Raw genomic sequence first — 18,445 nt, forward strand, 5'->3', positions numbered from 1 at the left:
ATTCCTGGTCCAGAAATCCCACATGCCATGGAGCAAGCAACTTAGCCCGTGCACCACAGCTACTGAGCTGCGTGCTGCAACTACTGGAGCCCTGGCGCCCAGAGCCTGTGCTCTGTAACAAGAGAAGCCACCACAGTGAGAAGGCTGCATGCGCAGCAACAAAGACCCAGAACAGCCAAAAATAATAAATAAATAAAAAATTCTTAAGAGCATAAACTTTAAAAAATATATAGATCTCAAGCTTGGTGGATTTTTAAATTTTTTGCTGTGGGTGAATTCACACAGAAGTTTCAGGTTAGAGCCTTCTAGTGGTGGTGGTAATTTACAGGGAGTGCGATTACGTTTTGTTTTTAATTATTTGCTCGTTTATTAGTATACCAGGTATATAGGTACATTTTTCGATGCTGTGGTCATAGCAACAGACAAAGCAGATAAAAATCCCCATCCTCATGGAGCTTATATTGTGATCAGTTCAGTTCAGTTCAGTCGCTCAGTCGTGTCCGACTCTGAGACCCCATGAATCGCAGCACGCCAGGCCTCCCTGTCCATCACCAACTCCCAGAGTTCACTCAGACTCAATGTCCATCGAGTTGGTGATGCCATCCAGCCATCTCAATCTCTGTCATCCCCTTCTCCTCCTGCCCCCAATCCCTCCCAGCATCAGGGTCTTTTCCAATGAGTCAGCTCTTCGCATGAGGTGGCCAAAGTACTGGAGTTTCAGCTTCAGCATCATTCCCTCCAAAGAAATCCCAGAGCTGATCTTCTTTCATTATATGTAATTTCTAAATTTTCCATGTGGTTTTTAACAAATAAAAAAGTACACATTTTTGTTTTTAGCCTTCCTGCATGAAAGCTTAGACTCAAGGATTGATAAAGTTGGAAATGATGTTGGAGCTCTACTAATTCAGTCTTACTATAGTTTTGTTTTTTTTTTTAATAGGAAGCACTAACAAGCTTGCTGACTCAATTCTTTTTAATGACCATTTGAAAAAACTGTATTACTATCATTTTTATCAAGAATTTTTTTTATTAAAAGTAGGAAGCTTATAATTTTAAGTAAAGGACAGTCATTTATTTATTTATTTGGCCATGCTGTGCGGCTTATGAGATCTTAGTTTCCTGCCCAGGTAACAGTCCCATGCTCCCTGCAGTGGAAATGCGGAACTCTAACCATTAGACTGCCAGGGAAGCCCTGACAGTCCTTTAAATTAAATACTTTTAGCTTTATGAAAATGGGGCATGTGCCTTGTTGCTTTCATTTCATTAAGGATCAGACTCACACAGAACCTTATAGGAATTTAGAAGCATTGTTCTAGCCTGCTACTGCTACTGCTAAGTCACTTCAGTCGTGTCCGACTCTGTGCGACCCCATAGATGGCAGCCCACCAGGCTCCCCCGTCCCTGGGATTCTCCAGGCAAGAACACTGGAGTGGGTTGCCATTTCCTTCTCCAATGCAGGAATTGGAAAGTGAATTGAAAGTGAAGTTGCTCAATCGTGTCTGACTCTTAGCGATCCCATGGCCTGTAGCCCACCAGGCTCCTCCATCCATGGGAGTTTCCAGGCAAGAGTACTGGAGTGGGGTGCCAGGGCCTTCTCCGTGTTCTAGCCTAGGACCCTCATTTTTACCAAGGAGCAAATTGAGTGTCAGCTGAAATGTGGTTGAAAACAAACCAAGCATAAAATAATGTATGGAATTAGCAGCCCAGCCATCAGAAGCTATGGCTTTGGTGTCATTGTGTGGAGTAATTTATGACTTGATGAACATTTTTAATCTTCTCAGCTACACAGAAGGAAACTTCTTCTGCCTCTTAGGAATCAGTCATCATTTTGTGGCTAAAACTCCACTCTCTCAATGTGGGGATCCTGGGTTCGATCCCAGGTCAGGGAAGCAGGTCCCACCTTCCAAAACTAAGGAGCCCGCATGCCACAACGAAGATCCTGCAACTAAGACCTGGTGCAGCCAAATTAAAAAACAAAGCAAAACAAAAAACGCTTGCTTTGGAATCTGCCAGGTGGGTGTCCACTTCAGAGCTCCTGATGGAGCAGGTCTGGAGTGAAGCCCCGGCAAGTGTATTGTTATGAAGAGCCCGATTCTGATTCTGGTGTACTTGAGCCAGACACAATGCTGCAGGCTTCATGGGAAGCAGGAACTGTGCGAAGACTGAATTCGACCCCATGGAAGCACAAGAACAAATCTAGTGAACCCTGCACAGTTGTCGGGGTCAGATGATAATGAGTTTGGTCCAAGAGTCATTTCCTGCTTTCACAGTTTCATGCTTCCAGAGTAAATGCCTTCCATGGGTGTATATGTGGTGTGACTGCTTGCCACATATACAGTTTTCCTTTTCCTGGATGCTTTTGTCCCTTCTGTGATATAATGGGGTCGGCCCCTTCCAAGGAGACAGGTGTTTTCAGGATGAGTGACCTGTGTTGGTATACTGAGACTTCACTTTTCCTTGATGGAGTTTATCACCTTAAACTGTTACTAACTCAGGTTTGAGACGACTGTGTCCCATACTGTGTTCTGTAGGAAAGGAAAAACGTTTCCTTCACCCTTTTATGTTCAGTAGCTGGGGCCTGCAAATTAAACTTGACAATGTGCAGATTAATGGGAGAAAAGGTTTATTTCACATGCACACATGAGTGTCACAGAAAAGAATTGGGAAAAAAGGAACTCGTAGACCTGGAAGCTTAATACAAATTAACAGAGGGTGACAAATTGTGGAAAAGTAACCAAAGGAAGGGGGATTTGGACATCTAGAGGCAATAAATTGTGGGAAGGTAAATATATGGGGGGCAACTAATACTAATGGAAGAGAAGAGTTACTTTATAAGGTGTGTGTGTGTGTGTGTGTGTACAGATTCATCTCATTGCTACCTTTCCATCTCCAGTGATAAGGGTTTTGCTCCAGCTAGTATAGGATAGGGTGGGAAACACCTTCACTAAGGGAAATGTTAGCTTTGTTTTTCAGCACAAAGGTGGGGAGATCAGAGTTCCTCCTGTCTGCTGTTTCTAAATTGTCTTCACCTCAAAATAATGCTGGAGGAGTGGCATGGGCAGTAGGGTGGCCCACTATTTTGGAGTAGCACATTCTGTTGCCCTCGAGTTCAGTGTGGAAATAAGTGAAGGTAGTACTGCTGCTCAACGTCTAGTGGATGAACTAGGGGAAAAGGCTTGTGCAGCTCCAATAACATGATTTCACTCTTAAATCAGTCTTTATTTTTCTGGATCAGGTTAGACATTAAAAATGGGAAGCTGAAAGAAATCAGCTTTCAATCAGAAGTAATCTTGTATTGCCTACTGCAAGTCATTCATTTCTGAGGGCTGGAGAATACATGAGATAATTTTTGAGTTCATTCTGTGGAGTCTCCAAAAAGGTAAATAGGGACGTGACTCGTTTTGTAGCACTTTGCAGATTCTGTGTTTGTGTTTCCTTCTTACAAACTGCAGGCTTGTGGCTGCTCTGCGTTGCCCGCGTCTCTTGGTGCCATTTCTGCAGCAGCATTTGCTCACTTCGTGTCTCTGTGTCATTTTAACTCCCGTGGTAGTTCAAACTTTTTCTTCATTATTGTATCTGTTATGGTGGTCTGCCATCAGTGATCTTTGATTGTAACTACACGACTTGGTGAGGACTCAGATGACGGTTAGCATTTTTTAGCAATAAAGTGCTTCTTAGTTTTGTGCCTTTTTTCTCAGTGCTGTTACACACTTAATTGACTACAGTGTAGTGTAAACATAACTGTTGTATGAACTAGGAAACCAAAAAAATTCATGTGACTCTTGGGGTAACTCACTTTATTTCGGTGGTCTGGAGCCAAACCCGAAACATCTCCGAGGCCTGCCTGTATCATGCTTGTCTCATGATCAAGTGCAGACCAAGGGAAAATGCAGAGGTTGCCCAAAGCCAGGGTGAACTAGCGCCTTCTGGGAGCTTGGTCATCGTGGTTCAGGGCCCTTCTTTCTGACTTACTATTCCCTTGCCCCAGGGCTTGCAGGAGCACATATTCCAGTGTTCTTGCTGAGTGTACTGATGCAACAATAAAGACTAACCCAGTTTTAGTGTATCAGTATGAGGTTCTTAACCAATGAGAGTTAGGGAGTAACTTTTTGTCCAGGTTGATCCCTGGACAAAAAGTCTTTTTTTTAATATGTATTATATTACTTTCAGATAATTTGATATTTGTATATATTGTGAAATGGTCACCACCATAAATGTCGTTAACATCTGTCACAATACATAGTTACAAGTTTTTCCTGTGAACTTTTTTTTTCACTGTTTAAAATTTATTTTAATTAATTTATTTGATTGAGCTAGGTCCTAGTTGTGGTATGAAAACTCTTAGTTGTGATGTGTGGGATCTTAGTTTCCCATCCAGGGATAGAACCTGGGCCCCCTGCATTGGGAGTGTGGAGCCTTAGCCACTGGACTGCCAGGGAAGTCCCCTCTTGTAAACTTTTAAGATCTGCCCTCTTAGCAGCTTTCAAGTAGTGTTATTAACTGTAGTCACCATGCTGTATGTAGTTACATCCCTGTGACTTACTTATTTTATAATGGAAAGTTTGTGCCTAGCAAAAGTCTTCTTGATCATTAATGTCACAGTGAGCTGTGCTGTACACACCAGCTGGAGAGACCAGCAGGAGGAGTAGAGGCTTTAAAAGAGGCCTGAGAAACAGCCATCTGGTAAATTGTTGTCTGTATTCATCTAGGCTGTTTACAGGGCTTCCCTGGTGGCTCAGATGGTAAAGAATGTGCCCCTGGTCGGGAAGATCCCCTGGAGAAGGAAATGGCAACCCACTCCAGTATTCTTGCCTGGAGAATCCCATGGACAGAGAAGCCTGGTGGGCTGCAGTTGATGAGGTCGCAGAGAGTCGAACATGACTAAGCAACTTAACACTTCTTCACTTCAGGCTGCAAACAATTACATGGTATAACAGGTAAATCATACACTTTTGGAGGTAGTAGCATGTACCCCAGTGTTCTTGCCTGGAGAATCCCAGGGACAGGGGAGCCTGGTGGGCTGCCGTCTATGGGGTCTCACAGAGTCGGACACGACTGAAGCGATGTAGCAGCAGCAGCAGCCCCAGTAGGCTTAACATGCATATTTTTTAATGGTAAAAATACTTAACATGAAATCTACCCTCTTAACAAAATTTTAAGTGTACAGTACTGCATCACCCACTCGATGGACATAAATTTCAACAAGCTCCAGGAGTTGGTGATGGACAGGAAGGAGGCCTGGCATGCTGCAGTCCATGGGGTCGCAAAGAGTCAGACACGACTGGGCGACTGAACAACAACAGTATTGCTGTCTGTAGGTACAGTATTGCTGTCAAGGTTGAACATGCATTTTTAAATGAACATTTACTAAACAGATCTTTAAAACATCCTGCTTATCGAGATTTGGAGCCTGTTAATTGGTAAATCCACATTGCCCTCTCCCATCCCCAGCCCTGGCAGCCACCATTCCGCTGTTTGATTCTTTGAATTTGACTGTCTTAGATCCCTCATGTAAGTGGAATCATGCAATAGCTATCTTTCTGTGACGGTCTTATTTTACCACGATGTTCTTCCCTGATGGCTCAGATTGTAAAGAATCTGCCTGCAATGTAGGAGACCCAGGTTCGATCCCTGGGTCAGGAAGATCCCCTAGAGACGGCAATGGCAACCCACTCCAGTATTCTTGCCTGGAGAGTCCCATGGACAGAGGAGCCTGGCAGGCTATACAGTCCACGGGGTTGCAAAGAGTCGGACACGACTGAGCAACTAACACTTTCCCAAGGTTGAACATGCATTTTTAAATGAACATTTACTAAAAAGAGAGCTCAGTTTAGGGAACCTTGCCATTAGTTCCTTCAGTATTGACAAAGATCCCTCAAAACCAGAAAATAATCCTGATTGTTTCATGAGTTGAGAGTTTCATAAAATGAGGCACACCTATGTTCCTAAGTGCCAAAGAAAGGAGTGATCAGAAAGGGTGGGGTTTGTTGAAGCAGGCAAATCCTATTATTGAAGTCTTTTGATTTACCTTGTTGATTGTTTAATCTTTTGCAACAGTCTTAGTAATGTTGCTTTGCCATCCACCTCAGAACCCACTAAATTTGCAAGGCTGGTAAAAGAAAGGCTGCCTCTTAATCCTTCAGAGTTCCTGCTTGCGTGTAAAAGGTATTTTGCACAAGTAGCAACAGAATTTTTCTGGTCGAGTGGAATTAAAGAATTTTATGGAAATATGAGTGACCTTCCGCATTTCTAAGCAGATTTCACACAGTCACAATTAATAGCCGTTTATTCACTGAATGTTGCAACATGAGATATTAAATAGGATATGGAATCCTAGATCCTTTTTCTTTTGGGGGTGAGCAAGAACTGTGGGGCCAGATATCACTCAGTGGGTGTCAGGTGGTAGAGAAAAGTGACACCCTAGAGGAGCTAGTCTCACATAGCTGAATCTGGTTTCTCCTGGTTGCCCCAGAGTAGCAGTTCATTTGTGTTTGATCCCTGGGACTGGGAGATTGCATGTTAATCTAAGGATCTGCTAAAATAAGAATTGAGCTCAAACAATTTTAGTTCTAACATTTGAATACCTCTTATATAAGTTCATTTTCTTGCTTTAGATTCTGTTTTATATAGAATACCTTCACTCTTCTTTCAAGCTAGATGCCTTCCCAGACTAACTTTCATCTGAAATTTGAAGGTAAAAGACATGGATATTAAATGTTTAATATGTGCCAGGGTGTGATAATTGGATTTATAATAAGAAATACGTATTCGATCTTCATTCCCATTTCTGGCACAGAGCTCCTAAAACCTTTGGAATTTACTATATGATGAGTGCCTTGACATTCAGCCTCACCTGGGTTTATGTTAATGAGGTGTCTGATGGAAAGAATGTAAGCATAGGTCCTGGTTGGCAAAGGAACCAGCCTAACCTCCTGACCTTGGGAAGGCAAGGACAAGGGTTTGGAGGTCAAATAACACCAGTGGCCAATGATTTAGTCAACCCTGACTGTGTAATGGAAGCCTTCAGAGAAAACCAAAAGGACAGAGTTCAGAGAGCTTCTGGGTTGGTGAACACTTGGAGATTTGAGGAGAGCGGCGTGTGTGCCCAGAGAGGGCATGAGGGCTCCACACCCCTTCCTACATAGCTTACCCTGCGCATCTCTTCCATTGGTCTGCTCCTGAGTTACGTTATAGCTTTTTATAATAAACTGGTAATCTCGTGAGTAAAATGTTTCATCACACGTTTCTCTAGGTCCTGTGAGCCACTCTAGCAAATTAATCAAACCCAAGAAAGGGCGGTGGGAGGTGGAGTCATTGAAACTTTGGATCTATAGCAGGTTGGTCAGAAGCACAGCTGATAATCTGGACTTGTGTTTGGTGACTGACATGGGGGATAGGGCAGTCTTGTAGGACTGAGCCCTTCACCTCTGAGATCTGATCCTGTCTCCAATGGATGCTGTCAGAATGGAGCTAAATTGTGGAGAAATAAAACACACATCAGGAGTGGTCAGAATTGTGAAGGGACGTGGGTAAGTGGTGTCCAGGGGCTTATTAGCTGTGGATGTAAAGCTGGTGAGACTCGCCAAAGACAGAGATCTTTATCTCCTCTGGTCATCAACACTGAGCCCCTAGAACAGTGTCTTGTGCAACATGACTGAAAGATTGTGCTCAAAGAAGCTGTTGATGAACCAATAGTGTTTTGCTTAGTGAATGACGATTTGTCATTTGTGAAGTGCTCCTGCCTCAGTCCTGAACTAGATTTTAGGCTGTGAAGAAGGAAAATGGATGGAAGAAACCATAGGCAACTCGTGATGGGAAACGGTAAGGGGGAAACCAGAGGAAGGAAGCTTACTGTTACTTAAGCACCAGTGACATTCTTGACCCATGAGATTGCAGATTAGCTGAGTTACTGTGACGTTTTTACTTGTCTGGGCAGAATTGTAGGTTAGAAGGCCAGACCTTGGTTAAATGGTGAAGCTCATGAATTTTGCTACAGGTATCAATGGACTCTCAGGCTTCCTAGGTGGTTCAGTGGTAAGGAATCTGCCAGCCAATGCAAGAGATGCGGGTTTGATCCCTGGGTCGGGAAGATCCCCTGGAGGAGGAAATGGCAACCCAGTCCAGTATTCTTGCCTGGAGAATCTCATGGGCAGAGGAGCCTGGTGGGCTATAGTCTGTGGGGTCACATAGTCAGGCACAACTGAGCAACTAAGACACACACTTTTCCATATGGCTTTTCTATAGCCAGAAGAGCCGGCAGACTGCAGAAATAATTCAGAGAGGTCAGTGGCATCATCAGAACTATCATGAATTAGAAAATAGGTGCTTTACATACATCATCTCTGATCATCTCAAAACCTCTACAATATAAGTATTATCAGTCCCGTTCTATGGGATAGGAAACTGAGCTCAGAAGGGTTTAGAAACTTACCCCTAACTGCCAGCAAGTAGAGGATTCAAGCTCCTGTCTGTCTGACTCTACGTCTGTGCTCAACCTCAGCTACAGAGTGGGAAGGAGGGTTGACCAGGGCTGCATAGAGCTCTCCACCCCAGCTTCCTCAGTTTTGTAGGTAACGAATCATTTTCTCCTTCCACGTCAAAGAAGCATTTGATAGTTGGGTTGCACTGAAGTGTTTGAGGTTTTGGAAACCACTGGAAACCCCTGGAGGCCTGTCACTAGGAGCTGCCAAAATAGGAGGAGGAGTATGTCAAGGTCATGGGTTTCCATTCAGCCCTAGCCCCAGGTCCCAAAGTGTGCTAGACAGATTCTCTGGCTCCTAAAGCTCATAATTTTCTACCAGCTTCCTCCTTTGACTTCAGGCCCGAGAGTCTGCGATTTTAGGGAATGTGGGTGATTCTGCTGCTGCTTCTGGAGTCGGCTTCTTGGACAGGCCAAGCACCTCCTTCTGGTCGGGACTGTGGCTCCATGAGAGCAAAGTCTGCGTCCATTTAGTGCTCTGTTTTGCATTATTTCTGGCATTAGTGAGTGAGCACTTAATCAGTACTTCTGAATGAATGAATGGTTAAACTTCTAAAAAATAAACTACTCAAAAGTCATACACTTGGCCCCAGACCTGTAATGTTTAGGCATCCAGAGAGCCTGCCTAGTTCTCTATGGTCGTGGTCAGCAGAGCTTATGAGCACCTGATATAAATTATTCCAGTGTAACAAATGTTTCCATGTAAAAGAAAAATAATTGTATAGTAGAAAATACTGAAAATAGATAAGAGCGATCAAAGAATCAACCATCTAAATTCCACTACCCAGATAAAATCATTTTGGTTTATTTCTTTGTCTAAATGAATTACACAAGTAAGGAATGACATTATAGGAAGTATATGGAGTAAAATATGAACATTTTCTCCCTCCCCAGAGATGACTACTGTTAATAACATGGAGTATGTGCTCAAAGTGTTTAATTGTATGTGCACATTTTCAAATATATATAAATGTAAATCAGAATATAGAGAACAAATTGTTCTGCAGCTTTCTTTTTGTCACTTAATATTCTAAGAAACCCTTCTGTAACAGTAAATACAAATCACTGTGGCCTTTTAAAGGACTGCAAAGTATTCCATAGGCTCAATGTACAGTAATTTCCCTATAATAATGCTTCCTAAGTGATGGATAGTTACCTTGTTTCCAGTTAATCCCTGTGACAGTGAATGCACATCCTTATCTATGTATCTTTGGATGCTGGAACATAATATGTGGCCGTTTAAGTGTAATACAGTCCTAAATTTAGAATTGCTAACCTCTAATGGTGTGTGCCAAACAGTATGTGCAGTTTTAATGGCTTACTCTTTAAAAAATACATATTTGTAGTTGAATAAGTTTGATGTGTTAACATTGTGTAAGTTTAAGGTGTATAGCCTGTCACTTTGATGTATTTATCGATTGTAATATGATTGCCTAATATAAGAATATTTATCATGTTACATAATTATAGTACAATATTGCTGCCTAAGTACTAATTAGTCTTACTCTTAGCCACAGTTTTTTTCAAGTTATAAATTGTAGGGTGTGATCAAAAGGAAATAAACAAATGTACACAAAAATGTGTGTGTATACATATACATCACAATTTACAAGGACTGTTGGGAGGAATTTCTCTCTAAGGAGTTTGAATAGTTATATTTTTTTTTATGATGAATAGTATACTTTTAAACATCTGGCTGGTTTTTACTGAAATCTTACTACCTGTGTTCTCCTTTGTATTGGCTGCTCAAAGACTAAGAGTCAAGTTTGTGGTCTGTTTCTAACATATAGACATAAAGATCTATATATATACATGAATATAAGTGTATATATGGTGTATTAGCTTCATGTATATAAGCGTAGAGAGAGATAATGGATGAACTTTACTGCTTGATTCATCATCATATTTTGATCTTGAAAAATAATGTAATTTTCTGCTATAGATTTTCTCAGAGGAGACATTCTGGGTGTTTTACCCAGCATAAGCCATAGTAAATTTCTCAGAAATCCTCTAGGACAGCTGCTCAAATGATTCAGTTGCCTTTATTCAGCTGGTGGGTCCTCTCGCCACTGCATTGCTCTTTCTCTTCTGCTTTGTCCCTCTTGGCTTGTGCAAGCTCTGACCTTGGCTACCTCCTGATCTGTATCATCCCCGGAGTGCCTCCCTCCCCCTGCCCTGCCTCAGAAATGGACTTGTTCCCCCCTGCAACCCACTGCTTTTCTGGACAAAATGTTGATAAGTAAAATTCTCTGCCTTCTCGCACAAGGAAGTATTGTTCGTAACTTTTTCAACTCTATAATAGAAAAAAGGGAGTAAATCTCCGGGGTGGATGCTTGGGTTTCATCTTTTGCAGGTTTCTTTGATGGTTTTGAATTGAATCTTCCTAAAATATGTCCCTCTTATTTTTTTTCTAGGTGAATGTCGGATGTGTACCCAAAAAGGTAGAACTTTTATTTCTCCTTCCTTTCATTCCCCTTGGGCATATTTGGTGAATCGTGATCAGAATAAGGTTATTTTCAGATGTACCAGTTAAAATCCTTGTCACAAAAAAGAGCTGAGAAACCTACTAATGGTGGCTTACACCACAGGATAGTTTTTATTTGTGTTTGTAAATATCATTCGGACTTCCCTGGTGGCTCGGTTGTGAAGAATCCACCTGCAATGAAGAAGATTAGGGTTCGATCCCTGGGTCAGGAAGATCCCCTGGAGAAGGGCATGACAACCCACTCGAGTATTCGTGCCTGGAGAATCCACATGGACAGAGGAGCCTGGTGGCCTACAGTCCAGGGGGTCACAAAGAGTTGAACACAACTGAGCGACTGAGCATGCACAAATAACATTTATTAGAAGCCTGAAGAGGGAGAAAAGATGCCTGGGGATAGAGTATCTGAAAGACCCCTGGCTTCTCTCCATCTTTCCGCTCTGGTATCCTCAGTGTATGATCAGTAGTATCATGCCCCAAAGCCACAGGATGGCTGGTGGAGCTCCAGGCAGGATGTCCTCACCCAGCACTTTCCCCGCAGATGGCTTTAGATTCTCCTGGCCAGGGCAAGCTACCCCTGCAGAGGAAACTGAGCAAGTGAATGACATATTCAGCCCAGAAAAAGGGAGGGAGGGGCTGCTGCAGAGATAACCACAAAATATTAGCTCCTGGATACTAACTGCATCATACATACAAGGGAAATTCATCCTGGCCATTCACCTTGTGGTTAAGTTCTCAGAGGGACAAAGTTCCTTTGGGGACACAGTGGGGAGATAACCAGGAATAGAACACAGTGTCGTCTGCAACTTCTGATGGTCTAGAAGGAACATAGGCCAACCAAATATGTATAGTCATGATGTCAAAGAAAAGCATTATCTGTCTGCACAGGATAACCTTTTCTCAATAGGGAGGTCCAGCCAGGAAATAAAAACGATTATATCCAACTCTAAGCCCAAGTGCCGAAATGACCAAGACCTAGTAGCTGAGGGTAGCAAATGGATGGGTGTGGCTCACACACGTGGCTTCAGTTAATACCTGGAACCCTCAGTGACTTTGCACAGAGTTGGGTGTTTGCCTCAATCCATCTGGTCTTTCACCTGCTCCAGTGCAGCTCTGATTTTTTTCCCAGGGAGTCTAGAACGGTTTTTCTCCTGAAAAGATGTGTCAAGATTGTCGGGGGTTTTTTGTTTTGTTTTATCTTGATGTTGATGGTTTTTGTTTTTCAGCAGAAATCTATTGCCCTGTAAATTATCCATGTTAAAACCATGTGTCATGTGACTTGGGGTATCTCCTGGCCATTCTAAAATTGAATTTCTCAAGTTGCTTGAATGATGTTTCTGAGGATAGTATTTGGATGCCGTGGTGGTAAGCAGTTGATGGAACTGCACCTCAGTTAAAAGAGTCCAGCAAAGTCATCAGATTATTCTTTTTGAGGCACACGGGGAGAAAAGCATAAAGAAGAAATCAAAGGCTTGTTAAAAGTGGAGTCTCGGGCATTTCTGACCAATAAAATGGCAGTTTGCCATCTAGACTTCTGGATGCCAGTTTTAATTCAGTTATCATGACAATCAGTTGGTATAAAAAGCTTTTACAGATTATAGGCGACATCCCAGTCAAATCTTGTGAGTTCCAGGTGTCTGATTACATATATCCTTACAAAGACATGTTGTAGTTACCGAATACATAGTAAGAGTCCGTTCTTTTAAAGTTTCCAGTGATCAGTTTTATCTCTGTTTCCTTCCAAATCACTTTTAAAGTTATAGATGCAAAAGGTTAAAGAAATCTGAAACTTAGAATGAATGTAAGCAGTAGTGAATAAAACTGTGAGGCATATACTATTCTGCTTTTATAGAGCTTATAAACTAGGGAATGAATTCAAGAGCAGAAGTAATTTCCCCGAACATTTCAGAAGCCTCACTAGAAAATCTATCTGGTCATATTTCTGAACTTCTCTTTAAAAATGTTTAGTTTTATTTGTTTATTTTTCTTATGTTTTTATCTGTGACTTAAAGATCAGTATTTTTATCTATTGTTATACAGTTACTTTTCTATAGGAAAAAATATCTCTCTTCTCTCAAGACTCACGCACCACTTTTCTTTTTGATACAGGTAATGTGGAACACTGCTGTCCACTCTGAATTCATGCATGACCACGTTGATTATGGCTTTCAAAGTTGTGAAAGTAAATTCAATTGGCGGTAAGTATAAATGCTGAGACGGTTCTGTTTATAAGTGCAAATGTTTTCTTTCATGATGAAGTGACCCATAAACTTTTGGGGGCGTATTATTATTATTAATGTAAACAGTATATAACAAACATTTGGAGGTGATGGATGTGTTTATGGCATTGACTGCAGTGATAATTTCATAGGTGTGTACTTGTCTCTAAACTCATCGAGTTGTATACCTTAAATACGTAGCATTTTGTATCTCAATCATACCTCAATAGAGTGGTTTTAAAATACACATACAACATACAAGGTCCATGTTAGCTATTGTTAAGTTGTTGATTCAGTGGCATTAGGTTTGTTCATAGTGTTGTGCAGCCATCACCAACATCCGTTTCCAGAACTTTTCCAGCCTCCCAAGCAGAGACAGGGTACCTGTTAAACAGTCTTCCCTCCCACACACAAACCCCTGGTATCTCTACTTTATCTTCTGTCTCTATGGATTTGCCTATTCTAGGTACCTTACACAATATCTGACCTTTTATGCCTGGCTTATTTTACTTAGCCTAACATTTTTAGAGTTCATCCATGCTGTGGCATGTGTCAGAATTTCATTCCTTGTAAGGCTGAGTGATAGTCCCTAATGTTTATATACCGTGTTGTATTTATCCATCCTTCAATGGACTCCTGGGTTTTTTCCATCTTTTGTCTGTTGTGAATAATGATGTTATGAACATTGGTCTGCAAGTCCTGTTTTCAGTTTTTTTGGGTCTACACCTAGAAGTAAAATTGCCGAGTCTTATGACAGTTTATATTTTAACTTTTTTGGGAAGCTTTTATACCTTTTATTTATTTTTTATTGAGGTATAGTTGGCATACAATATTATATAAGTTTCAGATGTAGATCATAGTGATTCACACCTTTTAAAGGTTATACTACATTTGTAGTTATTATAAATCATTGGCTGTATTCCCTGTGCTGTCCAATATATCTTTGTAGCTTATTTTATACATAATAATTTGAACCTCTTAATCCCCTATGTTTAACTTTTAAAGGAACTGCCATAAACTTTGTTTTGGTCTCCTTTTGGCTGCGTCTTGCAGCATGCAGGATCTTAGTTCTCCAAGGGATTGACGCATGCCCTCTGCGGTGGAAATGGGGAGTCCTAACCTCTGGACTGCCAGGGAATCCCCTCGTATAAATGTCTGTGAAGCCATACATTTAAAAAATTAGCTTATTTATTCATTTATTGAGCAAATAATGAGTGGCCATGACATATAGGCTTTGTGCCAAAGCAGTGCTCCTTGCTTTTTGTGCAGAAAGAAATTTATGAACAGTTTATGTTAACTGAATGTTTTCCCTGGAGTAGATTAAGGTTTCTTTGCATGCATACGGAAAGCAGACAGACACAGGGGAAGGGGCGCCTGCCTTTAGAGACACACACCCCCAGGGCTCTCGTGGACAGTCTGATTCTCTGCTCTGGGGTGTTCATGGTCAGAGGCCCTAGTTACCACTGAGCAAGGAGACTACAGATCCTCAGTACTGACTCCGGTTCATTGCAGGGTTATAAAGGAAAAGCGGGACGCCTATGTGAGCCGCCTGAACACCATCTATCAAAATAATCTAACCAAGGTGAGTGTGTCGGGCTTTGAACTTTGAGAAGGAGCTGTTCTCTGCTGGAGAACTGAATCTGGCCAGGCTGAAACACAGCCTTTACATTTATCTCTTTTCTTTCTTTGTGATTAATGGTTTTGATGTTGATCTGTCAGAGCATAATTTGGACTCGGTAGATCAATCTTGTTTCTGTTTGTGTGGAGAGATGGTGGTATGTGCCAGGTCTCACCGAATACCTGCCTGCACCTGTCTGACCCTCCACTCAGTTCCAGAAACCAAGCACCTAAGAGCCTGATTTATGTAACAGTGTGCCAGTTTGTGGATTAAATTCAGGACCATTATCTGGCTGGAACGCTGCCTCCGCTCACCTGCTCAGAACACCCTCGTCCTTGGTGGCTGGATCTACTCAGGACATGCTGTGGTTCAGAAGGGCATTTTTGTGAACGTAGTTCAGTCAGCAAAATTAGGCAGACATAAACTGGGCTGTAGATGTGCTCATTGCTACTAGTATTGGTTTTAGGCCCTCTTGGCCAATGAAGAAAGGAAATACATGTGTTTATGCTTATCTATGTATATATTAATAAACGTATCTATGAAGAGTCTAAAAGTGAAAGGAAAAAAGAAAATCAGGCCGCGGTGTGTTTGCTTTCAGCACACTGTGGTGTTCTTTGCTGTCCTGAGGCCTTTCCCGCCTCCTGTTTTACCGTCTGAGCCACCAGGGAAGCCCCTCTGTGCTTCCATGTCACACCTCTTCCACGGCACTGTGGGAGACATCGACGAACTGTGCACCACGAACCGTCCAACTCTCCTTCCTCTTTTTTATTTATTTATTCTAAATTAATTTATTTTGGGCCACACGACCTGCGGGATCCTAGTTCCCCGACCAGGGGTTGAACCCACAGCCTCGGGCAGTGAAAGCTCAGAGTCCTAACCTCTGAACCACCAGGGAATTTCCAACTCTTTTGATGGCATGGCTCTCACCATCCTTCGTTGGTTTTTGTGGTCTCACTCTGCAGCTTCTAAGACTTCAGCATCGCTTAGGTTATGTTAGATCAGTATGCTAATGCTAAGTATACTTGGGTTATATTTGGGCCACTGTAATCTCCTTAGCAGCATGTTTATATTTTTATATTAATTCTTTTCATTAGGTTTCTTTTTGAGAAGGTGATATTTTCTGACCTTAAGCTCAGTTCAAAGGGAACATATTTGGTCTTCAGATCCCTGTGCACTGAGTTCACGGGATTTTAAGGCTGATAGACATGAATGTGAGATGCCATTTGCTATACTAAGACACCCAAGTTAAAAAAATAATAATTTTTTTTTAATGGAACTTGTTTAAAATACTTTTGCAAAAGAGAATGGAAAGTTACTCAGGAAACAACATTTTTTTAATACTCACAAATCTTGGTGTATAGCAGAATTTCCATGACCTCATATGGGAAAGGAACCATGGGTCATCCAGAAATTCAGAATAGGAAACTTTCTGTTAAATATCCTAGGGAATGAAAATTAAAATTTCATCAGTTTCTTTCCTAAATGATTACCTATATTGCCACTCGACTCACTCCCTTTTTTGTCTAACCCCGCATAGGAAATCATTACCTTATGAAGGAAGGTGTTTTGGGAGGCTTGTGGCTTTTGGCATCAATCTTGTTTCACCTTGATTAAGCAGGGCATCTGCAGAACAGGCCTGGAGGGCTGATTAGAAAGGAGGGAATAGCTCAATTTAGAACCAGGTGTGCTCAAACTTAAACCGTCCTGTTCTGTGATCGTGCTTACAGGATTCCAGTCTCCTTGCGGGTTGCCCACATTTTTTTGCCTGTGCATGTATCACTGCTGGCAGAAACTTGCTGGCAGTTCAGACTCAGTCCCAGGCATGGAGGCTGCCAGTGAGAGCAAATCAGATCTGAGTTCTCAAACCCTTCTGTGTAAAACTTCACAGTCGTAATTGTGATGTTCTTCCCCTTTTCGTTTGAGAAGAGAGAAGGATGGCGTTTCTCCCTGCTTGGGCCTCAGCTCCCTGCACCTTTATTCTTCTTGTTTTTCTCAGGCTTCTTTCCTCCAGACACATCGTTCTTCATTGTGTTTTCATTCCAAGTGAGGAAGGCTTTCTCCTTCACCTTTTGGGAACAAACATGTAATCTTCTTCCTCGTGGGATGACTTGCATATATATATTTTTAGTTTCTGGGTTTTCACCCAAGATTCCATCTTTATTTCTACTTACTGTATACTTCAGCATCAGTGGCAACCCCCAACCTAACTATCAATCAACAGTTAGAAGTTCTGCAGAAACTCGGACATCAGAGAGTTGTCTTGGCATCAGCAAGCCATAAATCAAAATCCTCCATAGAGACTGGAAAAAATAAGTTGCTGCAAGTTTTGTTTTGCTTATTTTTTGGAGGAGGGGGTTCTTTTTTTTTGGCTGTGCCGTGCAGCTTGAGGTCAGTTCCCCAACCAGGGATCAAACCCTGGCTCTGGCTGTGAAAACACTGAGTCCTAACCACTGGATCACTGGGGAATTCCCTTGTTTTATTTTTTTAATCTTTTTATTTAATCTCTCTCTCTTTTTTTTTTTTAAATTTAAGTATAGTTGATTTACAGTGTTCTGTTAATTTCTGCTATAATGCAAAGTACCTCAATTATACATATATATTTTTTTCATATTGTTTCCCATTGCAGTTTATCACAGGATATCGACTATAGCTCCCTGTGCTATATAGTATGACCTTGTTGTTTATCCATCCAAAATATAATCATTTGCATCTGCTAACCCCAAACTGCCAATACTTCCCTCCCCACTCCCTTGTTTTTCAGTCCTACAAACAGGCTAATGTTACCATGCTCTCTTCTCCAGTCCCACATAGACATCATCCATGGCCATGCAGCATTCACATGCGATCCCCAGCCCACAGTGGAGGTCAACGGGAAAAAATACACAGCTCCTCACATCCTGATCGCCACAGGCGGCGTGCCCTCGGTTCCTCAGGAGAGCCAGATCCCCGGTGAGTCTTCCAAAGGCATCTGCTAACAAATAACAGTCAGACAGCCCTTACCGTTGTTTCCCACCATATCCACCACACCAGGGCATCTGCCCCTTGCCAGTTCTTTGTCTTGGACACCTGAGAGGAGGTCTCTGCAGAACCTGAATGTAACTGGCTTAAGTGGTGCCTAAGTGACAGGGCAGGGCTTCCCTGGTGGCTCAGATGGTAAAGAATCTACCTGCATGAGGAGACGGGTTCGATCCCTGTGTTGGGAAGATCCACTGGAGAAGGGAATGGCTTGCCCACACGTTTTCTTGTCTGGAGAGTTCCATGGACAGAGGCTCAGTCCTTGGGGTCGCAGAGAGTCGGACACGACTGAGCGACTAACACTTTGACTTTTCAGTGATGGGGCAAAGAAAGATATATTTCATCCAGCTCCAGGCTACAGGTAACACAGGAGGAAAAATCAGCAAGTGCCCCATCCTTCCCCTCTCGGCACAATGGAGTCTGTTTCCGGCCTCAGTTTGTTGTGAGACATTTACTGTTTTGTTTAAAGGAGAGAAATCTTGTATAGATGTAACTTCATCAGCTAATTAAGCCTTCTTATATGCGTATTTTTCTCTCATGTAAAGAATTAGAAATTAAAGCAGTAATGAATCTCCGACAGTCATCTGCCTTTACTTTGTATATACAGAGAGGAATCATAAGGTACTGCCTTG

The 18,445-nt window shown here is 42.0% G+C and overlaps 1 protein-coding gene across 1 annotated transcript in view; it reads left to right on the forward strand.

Moving 5' to 3' along the window:
• The window catches only part of GSR (glutathione-disulfide reductase), a 44,720-nt gene that overhangs the window by 3,326 nt on the left and 22,949 nt on the right, over window positions 1-18,445 (forward strand). Inside the window, exons 2-5 of the mRNA XM_025278920.3 lie at window positions 10,894-10,920; window positions 13,071-13,159; window positions 14,693-14,762; window positions 17,600-17,747. Of these exons, the coding sequence (XP_025134705.1) occupies window positions 10,894-10,920; window positions 13,071-13,159; window positions 14,693-14,762; window positions 17,600-17,747 (334 nt within the window). The remainder of the gene's footprint in view (window positions 1-10,893; window positions 10,921-13,070; window positions 13,160-14,692; window positions 14,763-17,599; window positions 17,748-18,445) is intronic.

The sequence above is a fragment of the Bubalus bubalis genome, chromosome 1 (assembly GCF_019923935.1).
Source record: "Bubalus bubalis isolate 160015118507 breed Murrah chromosome 1, NDDB_SH_1, whole genome shotgun sequence".
Lineage (NCBI taxonomy): Eukaryota > Metazoa > Chordata > Mammalia > Artiodactyla > Bovidae > Bubalus > Bubalus bubalis.